General features: G+C 40.4%; 1 protein-coding gene across 1 annotated transcript in view; it reads right to left on the reverse strand.

Annotated features, from left to right (window-relative positions):
* Window positions 1–1283: 1283 nt before the first annotated feature.
* The window catches only part of TRIM44 (tripartite motif containing 44), a 133444-nt gene continuing 122056 nt past the window's right edge, over window positions 1284–12671 (reverse strand). The window contains 1 exon segment of the mRNA NM_001260523.1: window positions 1284–2582. Coding sequence (NP_001247452.1) covers window positions 2555–2582 — 28 coding nt within the window. The 3' untranslated portion in view covers window positions 1284–2554.

Raw genomic sequence — 12671 nt, forward strand, 5'->3', positions numbered from 1 at the left:
GGGGTTTCAGCAAACCCTGCAACCTGCAGCCAGGCAAGACACAATTCTGAGCTTTCTAAGTTTTACTGACGTGGCAGGAGGGAAGCCTCATCATGCTGGGGCTTAAGGCCAAGCAGCATGCTCCAGCTCTATGGGAAGGTGGTGCCACTGCAGGAAGCATCCTAGTTTCTTACATTGATAAATGCTGCCGGCAGGAACTTAGGAGCCTGGGCAAAAGCTGCTGCACTGTGTTTAATGCTTCCCTGGTTAAAGTTTTATCAGGTGCTGAAGACAGCAGGAGTCTGTAAAGCAACTCTGAAACCCTTTCTAAGTAACAGCAAAAGTGCTTTCCTTGAGGATCAGAGATAAGTTACTGAGACAGATTGGCACACATTTTTATATTTCTATTTATATCCACTGCATAAATACTTGAATTTCCCAAATACTGATTCAAAGTAATAACATATGATCAGATATGGAGAACCAATGATCTGTCCATTGCTAATATAAGGCTACTATTTGGAGATCAAACAATGATTATTGGGGAAAGACAATACAAGCTTCCAAATCCTAAAATCTTTTTAATCTTCTGATACTTAAACTTTTTCAAGAGTGGCCACTGGTCCTTCTTTTAGGGTAGTTTTGTTGGATATGATTGGAGGTTGTAATTAATGGTATGCCAAATTCTCCAGTCTTTGCAGAGACAGCTAAAGCACCAAAATTGTCTTAGCCATTTCTTGGCCACCAGTTTGACAGAAAAATGCTTTTTTTTTTTTAACATCTCAAACTCCTCTCAGCCCCAATATCCTGGCATCTTTAGTGAGTTAGGACAATCCTAACCTAGAAGCATATATGCCTGGGAGCTTCCTGGCCTCAAAGGAATAAATCATTTCACAGCATTCACAGGACTGAAAAATAATATAAATAGGACTCTTATAGTAAACAAGTATTGTTTCTGTTTCAAAACCATCCTGCAAGCACAATAATCAGCTGGCCCTATAATAGGTACACAGGTCATAGGCAGGCAGGAAAAGGGATTTCCCCCGGTGCAGGCTCCTTTAGTTCTGCCTCAGAGGCACTAGAAGTCTAGCCCCTGGGTTAGCAGCAACCCAGAGTCTGCTTGGATATGGTTCCAGTTGTATTCTTCATAAGTGAACACCAAAATACCATAAAGGCAGAGGAGAGTGAACATATAACCCACTTGCAAATAATTACCTTTCAAGATTCCTATTTTTTATCTTAACAGTCTATGTGTATGAACATTTTATTCTATAATATAACTTTTATATAAAAATAGGTCATCTCCTGACTCCAAACCATTTGGTAAGTAAAACTGATGCTTCAAGAAGATGCAGGTTTTTAAGTTTGCAGTTTTACATTCCCCTAGCACATCCCTGCTTACTCGGGAGTACAAAGCTTGGTTGTAAGAAATTGTGATTTGGAAGTAGAGAAAAGCAAGTCCAACCTCAGGCATGTCTCTGTCACTAAGAGGAGAGCGAGATCCAGGGTGTGGGAGATGATCTGAAGGTCTGTGGGTGGGGAGTGCCACAGGAAGAAGGGTTCTGGTCTGAGGTAAAGGAGGTTATATCTATATGCTGGGAGATGAGCTGAATTCAGAACACATGGAGTGGCATCAATTCTCCCCATATTGCATTTAAGACAAATTAAGCTAAAATGGGGGTAGGACTAGCAAAAACCTACAATGAAAATTCCCGTTTGGTAATATACATTCCAGCCCTTCATGTTGTGACAAGCCCATAAAACCTGCAGAATTCACCCAAATAATTGTGGTTCTATTAGATCCTTTACTGACTATTTTGGAAATTCAAGCAATTTGAATTCAGAATTACTGATTTCAACTTTTAATCAGATTTCTTTGGTCCTTTTTTTTCCCCCTAAGGTCATTTCCGTTCCACCTCTTCAATCATTTTTTTTCATTTCCACAGCACTGAATTATGAATCTCAAGTCCTGGATAACTTCATATACTAAAAATATCTCTTCCTAATCTTTAACTCTTTAACACCTTTTTCCACTCATCCACCTTAATTCATGGCACCACATTTTCACAAATGCAGAACTGGACTTTTAGGGACTGCCCACATGAGTCAATGTGGCCCTACCTTGCTCTCATTTATTTCATGCTTCAATATGAACAAAATTGGGTTTCTGTTAATAGGCAGGGAGAAAACTCTGACTTCCCTTCAAGATTATTCCAGATCCTTCCTAACAAAGCCATACTGTTTGGTAACACAATATTATGGGGGCTGACTTTCCTGAGTAAGTTCAAAGCAGCCACTGAGGGATTACCTGAAGGACCCTTCTTAATTGCTCCTGGTGGATCAAATGGGCTCTTTTCCTTGACCTACCACAACCAGAGGATGAGAAGCACACAGTCAGTAAGCATAAAACTGGTCATCCCTTGGAGAGATATGTGCCTGCTGTGGATCTGGGGACACATCTGGTGGAAGTACGTTTGTTGCTGAGCAGCTTTCACAGAAATCAGAAGCCGTTACATACACACTGTCACATACACACAAGGGGAGGGGATGATTTTCCACTGGGGGTAGCAAGCCTTCATGTGTCCTCTTCTTCACTGGCACCACTACAAAGGAAAAGGAGAACCAGGTGAGTTAAGGTATCACAAGAAGGGAGGCAACCTAGTCTACTGGTTGATAGCACAGACTTTATGTCAGACATACCTGGATTTTAAGTCTTAACTACCATGATTGAGCAACATGGCCAAAGGCAAGTTACTTAGTTTCTCTAAATTCTGATTTATCTGGCCATAGGGGGATGATGATAAAACTTACTTTCTTGAGTTACTAGAGGATTAAATAAGAGAATACATACAAAATGCACAGTACCTGGTATATGGTTAAGTGAGCAGCTATTTAAAGGAGCAGGTGAGAGTCATCATTCTTTTAAACTTAACTGACAAAATAAATTGCTGGTAAAAATCAGGTGTGTGATTTCCTCTAAGCCTTAAGCCATTTATTGTTAGGAGAGAAAAAACAAGGAGAAGCTACTATCATCTGCACTCTCAATGGCATTTTGCACTTGGAAAAAATCCAAGATTTCAACTCATGCCATAGGGACATATGCCACCTCGTCAGAGAAGGTACTCTACTAAGTAGGACTCCCTGGTGATTCTCTCTTACTTCTCTCATAGGCCTTATCACATTACATAATTTGTTTGCGATTTACTCTTCTCTCTACCCATGACTAGAGCATACAAGAATAGCAATACTATTTATTAACTATGTATATCTAGCACTAGCACTGGACTAGGCACATGGAAGAGCTCAATAAATAATTGTTTTTAAAAAGGAAGTGAAATACAAACAACAGGAAGAAAGGGAGGGAGGGATGGACACAGTTGAAGGGACTGGTCAGTCATTACTGCCCTGGCCAGGTTATTCCAGATGTTAGTGATGTTTCAGTGACCAAAAAATGAGTTGTCAAGCCCCAGAGGCATGGCTAGTACCTCAGCTGCTCAGAGTTACAGCACCTCTGGCTTGGACCTGGGAGAGAACACTGTTGGTACAGGGACAGGGGCAAGGAGAAGGCAGAGCCTGAAAAAGCAGGAATGAGCACACTCAGAAAGGCAAAAGTAGCAAACTTGCCTAGTTTCTCCCCATCCACTTCCATAGGTCACTGTCCTTAAAATAGTAACAAGAGCCAGCTTGATCAAGTGCTTACTGTGGACCGGGGCACTGAGTTACGTGTGTTACTCACCCATTCTTCCTATTATGTAGGGGCTATTATTATCCCTCGTTTTCCAGATGAAAAACGTGAAGCTCTGAGACATGTAAAATCCTAGGGTCACATAGTAAGGTCTGTGTCCTTAAAACTCAAGGTTTAGTTTCAGTTGGATAAAGTCTGAAGTGGTCAAGCTGGTAGAGAAAGAAAAGGCCTGTAGAACATCAGCTCCCAGCTATTACCTAGAAATTTTTCATCTCACAAGGGATTATCTATGTCTATATAAAAGCTGTGCTCCTTTGCATCCATTTGGGAAAGACCTTAAGGGAAAATATCCTAGGCAGCAGATTTCTAGACCTTCCACTAAAGGCAAAAACATTTCAAGAAACAGGTCCTGCAAGTTAAGGTAAGTGTATGCTAGGAGCCAAAAGAACCAACCCAGTAATCTTCACCATTCCAAAATCTGCCTTGTTTCCACTCCCCTTTCCTGCTGGTCATACAATCATGGGATGAAGGGTGCATGCCAGGAAGAGCTGGACAGTGGGCTGTCATTAAGGAGCAGTATTTAATGGCATCTGTCCCAAAGGGAACAAAGGGTCTTTTATGAAAGCTTCTCACCAGAATCAAGGCAGAGCTGGAACTGGCGCCATATTCTCCCCCTTGGTATTATATCCAAAGCAAGCTCTCATTGTTCTCTTGTCAGTTTTATTTCAAATATGAGGGCAGCATGGTGACTCTGCCCTAAGCTGCAGTTCACTTTTTAGCATTCTTGAGACACATAGTTTAAATGTTCATGGACCTAATGAAATTGTATACAGAATTTTATCTGTGTGTTCCTTTGTCTGAGAGAAGCCATACTTTTCATCATATTTTCAAAGAAGTCAACAACTCTTGCCAAATTGGGAATAACCAAATTATAAATAAACTCTTTTCCAGTTGCCAGGTTCTTTACTATAAGATTTGGAGAGTGGCTTGGGGAAAAGGTCTGAAGTCTGAACTGATAAAATCTTTTCTCATTAACTTAAAAAAGATCTGTTCTTGGGTCTGAAATTTATCTCACAGTTTAAAACATGAGATCTTAGGGTACTGGCATATCATTTATTGATTACTTCATTTGCTAAATATTTGTTGACTGTCAACCATGTGTCAGTCATGATTCTGGGCACAATAATGAATAAGATGAACACAGGAGTTGCCCTCTAGGACTTTAAAGCCTAGTAGGTGAGATACAGGCTCAGGGGAGAGAGGGAGAACCTTTTTTTTCCCCCCCAGAACAGCATCTTTAAAGAAAGCATCTTATTTTTATAATAACCCACTTCTCACAATAATGAATAAGAAAAGGGATCATAACTGAATCTGTAACACAGAGCTTTGCTCAGCTTCTATGTCATCTCTCCTGGAGGGTTCAACAATATAATTAGTGTTAGGCATCATCTCCTCTCCTGAATGTTCTTCCTTCACTTTGTATATAAACTTTGTATATAAGCTAGTCTATGTTCATGAGATTATCTCATTTTATTTATTTATTTATTTTTATTTATTATTTTGATTTTGCTCTGTCACCCAGGCTGAAGTGCAGTGGTGTGATCTTGGCTCACTGTAATCTCCGCCTCTCGGGTTCAAGTGATTCTCCTGCCTCAGCCTCCTGAGTAGCTGGGATTACAGGTGCACGCCACCACACCCAGCTAATTTTTGTATTTTTAGTAGAGATGGGGTTTCACCATGTTGGCCTTGAACTCCTGACCTTGTGATCCACCTGCCCCAGTCTCCCGAGGTGCTGGGATTATAGGCATGAGCTACCATGCCTGACTGTTCATGAGATTTTTTATCTTAAATAGTCTATAAAAGTCTTCACTTTCTGCAAGGGAAGTAATAGAGCCTTCTACCTCAGCCACTTACCACGCTCCTCTGAAACACCTACCAGTCACATTTAGACTTACAGCCGGAATGGGACTCAGATGTTAATGGCTGTTTCACTTTTTTTTTTTTTTTTTTTTTTTTAAATAAACTAAGGGTGTTAGGCAGACAGCCCATTCTATAGCAGGTAATGCCAATGAGAGAGTCAGCATTACATAATTACTCTGATGTCACCAGACTGAACTAGGTTCAAATCCCTGTTATGAACTAATAAACGGTGGGATCTTAAGTCACTAACCTCTCTGAATCTCAGTTTCGTTGAAATGCTATCTTCCAGGGTTACTGTGAAAGCTTTATGTATTTTATGCAATACAAATGATAAAAAATGTTAACCTTCCTCAACCCACCTTCCTTCTTATCCTGAATAAAAACCTGCCTCCTCCTGCCTTTCCCTCCAATGTTCCTAGTTCTGGCAGCTGAAACATTACATTCCAGAACAAGTGTGTTCCTATCCCCAAATACCCTTCAAATATCTGGAGAGCAACAGTAGCCTGCTTTGCTCACTTGGAGAGTTTTGTAAATGACAACCCAGACCTAATGAAATACAGGTATTAACTAGAAAGGCTGAGTATCACTCTGACCCTTCTAGGTGGCAGGTCTCGAGAAAAGTCATGCCTGCAAACACTGGGGAGAACAAATACGGAGTGAAGTTTAGTTAACCGGCCTTAGCTCAGTCACTGATCTAGTTTGAGGGTATTGCTGTATCTAAAAGTGGTGGCCTTAAAACTGGGGTACCAATACCCTTGTGGTATGTAATTACCTTCCAGGAAGTATTTGGGCCTGGGTAATTTTATGAAAATTAATGTCCAAATCCTTAACTTCCATATATACTGCTTCCTAAAACTTATCTCCTCAGAAACATGCCTGTGCTCTATAAGGTTCTTGTTTCAGCCACTCCCACTTTCCAGATCACCATAGTCCCACACTTCTGCAGAAATGCTACTCTCACCCTTCTGAATCTTAGCATGTAACAATTTTAGAATGTCTCCCTTAGAGGAGTCCTATGAGAGAATGGCAAGCAATAGTAAAGGAGACAATCTCTTTTTTCATTTAGGCAGGAAACTCTTGGCAAGGCTGTGTGTTTTATCTATCTATCCATCAATCTAACACTTCAAATTCAAAAGTGAGATGGTTATCATGAGGTGTGTGCTAATGTTTATTGGTATTGAAAAAAACGAAATCAGACTTAATCTGACAGAAAGCAAGTCTGATCTGGCTGGATGGTTTGACCAACAGAACTGGCTTTGCCAATTAGATTATATAGTGTACCTTGCTCATAAATTTAATAAGCTAAATTAACAGTGCCAAAGTTTTGACAAAAATATATATAAAAACTCATATAAACTACACAATATGTCAGTGATCACACCCTTAGCAACTATTTACACTTGATATATGATTTCAGGAATTAATTTAAAAATGTGCAAAAAGGCACATACTTTTAAATTTTCTTTTAGGGGATGTAAAACAAAAATGTTTAGCTAAAGGAACTGGGAGCTCCTAAATTCTGACCAGGAGGATGGTGTGAAATTTAACACTTTCTTGGTTGTGGGTAGGGGTTGGGGTGACAGAATGAGACTAAGGCATCCCAGTCAGCAGAATGCTGTATCCCTTCTCTGAGCTGGGCTCACTGTCTGATGTGATGCCTGTGAAACTGAAATGTCAGAGGGCATGCCTTAAGCCCCACGTTCAGACCCTAAACACCTGCTGATAAAATGATCATATTTTATCATAATCATTTTACAGTGTTTCACTGACAATTTTTTAGTTAGGCTGTATACATAGGCAGCTCAGCTTTTTGGCTTCTGTCCCCAGATTGTAGGGGTATAAAGGGGGAGTTAATAAATCAGGTAGCAGGCATTCTGACTTTGCAAGTTTAACGGTTTCTTTTCCTAAGTATATAGTACAACTTAATGTGACTTGGCATCACTCACGCCTTCTGAGTTCTTAGTTATTTATTAATTGATTATTGCTGTAAAAGGATTACTTAACTCAGGAGGATGGAGAAATTAAGAGTTATTGACAAGGGAGGAAGGCTAGATTCAGCTGAAATTCAAAAAGATAGATTTAATATTCTCCAAAAATTACACTGCCTGGGCATTGTACAAGGAGCTGATTGGGAAGTCTCATGCTTTCAGTATCTGAGGAAGTGGTTGCCTAGTTGCAGTAAATATGCGATCAGCACTGCTGGAGAGATGGACTACACAATCGGATCCAGGGACCTTTCTTTACTAGACAGAGCAGAGTTGCCTTCTTTGTCCCCTCTGTCCCACACTCACCTGCCCTAACAGCCTGAACTGAAAATAAGGTTACTGTGCTTTAAAGGATCTGAACTTTACAAAATAAAGTAAAACGTCCTTGGTCTATTTGGGGCTAACCGAGAAAAACATGATGAAAATACTAGAGTTCTAGTCCTGGTTCTGCTGTGTGACTCTAGGACCCAGTATCCTTATCTGGGAAATTAGGATGTCTTGCATTTTACGCAAAATTTAGGAAAACTCCAAACCAGACAAAAACTAATAAAGCTTCTCTCCAACATACAGACTTGCTGAGCTAATTAATTTGCTCTCATTTATACAACTGTCTCTCTTTGCTTCCTGTGCCACCCTCTATCCTATCTAATCTTGCTGCTGCTCACTCTTTGGGTCCACACCACCTTTAAGAGCTGTAATACTCGCCGCGAAGGTCTGCGGCTTCATTCTTGAAGTCAGCGAGACCATGAACCCACTGGAAGGAAGAAACTCTGGACACATCTGAACATATGAAGGAACAAACTCCGGACACACCACCTTTAAGAGCAGTAACACCACAAAGGTCCGCGGCTTCATTCTTGAAGTCAGTGATACCAAGAACCCACCGGAAGGAATAAATTCCGGACACAGTACTGCCTGATCATTACCTAGTGTAGACCCAAGAGTAAGCTCTGCCATGAGCAAAAGTCCCATGATTGTTTATTTCATCATGGACCTTAAAGTTAGACTTGGCTCTAGCCTCACTGCAATTCCTTCTCAGACCACAAGGGCAAGGGCTCTTCTCTCTCTAGTTTGCATTCTACTTTATCCCATGAGCCTTCTCTCTTTCAGTAATGGCCACTATTCACAGAGGGCTTACTTAATGTTCCACAAACTGTGCTAAGAAATCTATATACATAAACTCACCGATAGCTTCTGGTATGATCTCCATTCTACAGATGAGAAAAATGAGGCCCAGAGAGGCTGCAAGACCTGCTTAAGGTACATGACTTGCAATCAGACTCTAGAACCCCGAGAAATGAACTGACCTTGGGTAAGAGATGAGCCTGTCTTTTCTGATCCCTAGTTACCCAGATGATAAGTAGTGGCCATTTAAGTTTTCTGAGGCAAAATGTTTTCACCTGAAAAAATGGGATATTAACACCTACCATGAGGAGATGGAAGATACAAGCAAGTGCTTTTTTAAGATGAAAAAATGCCAGAGATGAGTAGGATTACTATAGAAGAAAAAGAAGAAATACAGACCTGAATTTGTCTCAGCCCTCACAGCTGACTCTGTCTCTCCACACCTATTTAGGGACCTCTGAGAGAGCCTTGCCTTGGGTCTCCCGCATGACCTCAGGCCCACACTCCTATACTTTACTTAAAGAGTGAGGAGTTATGTTCCCTCTCCTTGAGGGTGGAATATCTACACACATTATGTGAAATACTTTCCGAACATGAGTTTTGTTTCTTCTTCTTCATTTATTTATTTGATCATTTATATCAGTATGGACTCATGGATATTTATTTTATTCTTTGGGTTATAATCCAGTATTACTATTTTGTTGCTGAAACTGCTCAGCTTTGGCCTTTGAAAGCTCTGTTAGTTGGCTCCTATGTTCCACTGACATATCCCCATCAAAACGGGTTTTCTGTTTTTTGTTTATTTTTGAGCACTTCCCTACTTTCTAGCACTACAGAGCCTTCAGGCTTAGCTGTCTACTTCCTCCTTGGCACTGACCACAGTGCCAAGTCTGAATTGATCTCCATGCACTTTGCAGCCTATTTACTGTTTTTATAGGTGGCTACCTTTCTTGCACTTGGCAGGGCCTGTGTGGGGATGGCCTACTTCTATGGAAGATTAAAAGGAGCCAGCAGGCCTGCCCAGGCAGTGCCTTGCAACAGGGAGGTGACTGAACGGAAGTAACAGGCAGGCTTGTAGCGTGCCAGTGTCCCATCTGCTCTCAGAATTTCCTTCTTTAGTCCTTTACTGCTGCTGAATTTAGAGTAGAATCATTTACAGCTTTTTTTTTTTTTTTAATTCAAAGAGTAACTTTTGCTTTTTTGTTGCTTTTTACTTTCTGTAACCAACAAGTATTGGTTCCATAAAAAAGAAAAAAAATTCCATTATGTTACCACCAGGGATAATCACCATTATCACAGTGAAATATATTTCCCCATACACCTTCTATACATATATAAAAATAAATATCTTTTACAAAATCAGCTCATACTTGACAGCCTTCTTCACAGTCTGCTTTTTCCACTCAGCTATCAATCATGAATGTCATATCAAGAAATATATTTCTATAAGATTATGATCATGATTGATTTGTATGGATTTATCATACCTAATATTGGGCATTTAAATTATTTCTACCTTTTCACTATTATCCACATCTCTGTGACACACATCATTGTGGATGAATCATCCTTAGTTATTTCCAAAGAAAAATTCCCTGCAGTTTCCTTCTGGGTCAAAAGCCTTGTTTGCATTTGTTTTATAAGCTTTAATTTTTAGAACAGCTTTAGATTTACCAAAAAATTACAAAGATAGTACAGAGGATTCCCATACTTAGTCTCCCCTACTATGAACATCTTATATTTGCATGGTATATTCGTTGCCAATGAACTATGAAAGGAAAATAAATTTGGGGACCCCAAAATCACTAAGCCAAAGGGAAAAGTCAAGCTGGGAACCGTGGCAAACTTGTCCCCCATTTTGTTCCTAAATAAGATGGCTACAAAGATTAAAAAGCTACATACCTCCCTCACAAAGGACAGACAACACTCAAAGTCATCCCTCGGCTCACGTGAGACAAATGCATATCCAATTGCTTCCTTTGATTCAGTGGAAAGCTAATCAGAAACTCAAAAGAATGCAACCATTTGTCCTTTATCTACTTATGACCTGGAAGCCCCCCTCCCCACTTTGAGTTGTCCTGCCTTTCTGGACCACACCAATGTATATCTTACATATACTGATGGACATCTAATGTCTCCCTAAAATGTATAAAACCAAGCTGTGCCCCGACCACTTTGGGGACATGTCATCAGGACCTTCTGAGGCTGTGTCATGGGTGTGTCCTTAACCTTGGCAAAATAAACTTTTTAAATTGTCTGAGACCTGCCTCAGATATTTCAGGTTCACAGAACCAATACTGATACCTTCATACTAAAGTTCATATTTTGAGATTTCCTTAGTTTTTCCCTAAAGTCCTTTTTCTGCACCAGATTTCACTCAGTATACCACATTTCATCATTAAGTCTCCATAGGCTCCTCCTGGCTGCGATGGTTTCTTAGACTTTTCTTGTTTGTGATGGTGAGGACAGTTTTGAGGGGTGGTGATCAGGTATTTTGCAGAATGTCCCTCAATCGGAAGTTGTCTGATGTTTTTCTCACAATTAGGCCATAGTTATGGGCTTTTGGAACGAAAATTACAGAGGTAAAGTGCCATTATCATTACATCATATCAAGGGTTGATACTATCAATATGACAGCACTGTTGAAGGTGGCCTTGACCACCTGGCTGAGGTATTGCTTGTCAGGTTTTTCTATGGTATGGCTACTCTTTTTTCCCATTCCCACAGTGTATTCTCTGGAAGGAAGTCACTACGAGTCGCCTATACTTAAAGAGTGAGAAGTTATGTTCCCTCTCCTTGAGGGTGGAATATCTACATACATTATGTGAAATACTTTCGAACATGAGCTTTGTCTCTTCTTCATTTATTTATTTGATCATTTATATCAGTATGGACTCATGGATGTTTATTTTATTCTTTGGGTTATAATCCAATATTACTATTCTGTTGCTCAAACTGCTCAGCTTTGGCCTTTGAAAGCTCTGTTAGCTGGCTATGTTCCATTGACATATCCCCATCAATACCGGTTTTCTGTTTTTGAGCACTTCCCTACTTTCTAGCACTACAGAGCCTTCAGGCTTAGCTGTCTATTTCCTCCCCAGACCTAAAATCAGATATTCTCCAAAGGACACAAGAGATATGGTTTTAGAGGCATTTGATACTACCCTCCAGAAATCTTATGTTGATTTACAGTCATTACTCACATTGGCACAGGAATGCCCATTTTCCCCACACCCTTGCCAATAGCAGGGCAATTTCAAAGTGACTGCAGGGAGATGACCTGGCATGGGATACAGTGTGTGCATATATATGCATGCATGTGTCTATCTGTTCCATCTCTTTAAAATAACTTCTACGTTACTCAGTCTCCTGTTGAACTTCAAGAGAAAAATGCCCTGGGGCCAGGTTTTTCCTTTTCTTTGCCCTTACATTGACCTTCCCCAACCTCCCTTTCCTTCCCCCAGTGCTGCTGGATTTTCTATCACTGACGATCTCCTGTGATGAGGTCTGAAAGGAACCTTTCCTACACCCTCTATTAGGGCCCACGCAATTTCAAGGGGTGGAGAGTTAGAAGCAGAAATTAGCCCAAGGATTTGCCTTCCCTGCTTCCCGTACCTTCAGGAAATCCACCTGACCCAGTTTCCTCATCTTCTCTTGGCATGTGTATAATGGAAACCAAATCTCTCTCAAGCAGTTTCCTTCCATAGAAATCTTAAACATAAGATAAGATTTAGTAAAATGCTGGACTTCAAATTTCCTGTTGCCTCAGCTGCTGTATCTCACAAGTTACCAAAGAAAAAAAAGAGAAAGGATCAATAAATAAATATACTTGACACTGATTTCTAATCTCTGTCTGAATAGAGACTCACACCATGTTTGTGTGCATGCACATGAGTGTGTGTGAGAGTGAGCAAGCAAGGCAGATACACACACACACAGAGGCAAAGATACAAAACGTACGGGCACGCGCGCACACA

This window comes from Macaca mulatta, chromosome 14 (assembly GCF_049350105.2).
Source record: "Macaca mulatta isolate MMU2019108-1 chromosome 14, T2T-MMU8v2.0, whole genome shotgun sequence".
Classification (NCBI taxonomy): Eukaryota; Metazoa; Chordata; class Mammalia; order Primates; family Cercopithecidae; genus Macaca; species Macaca mulatta.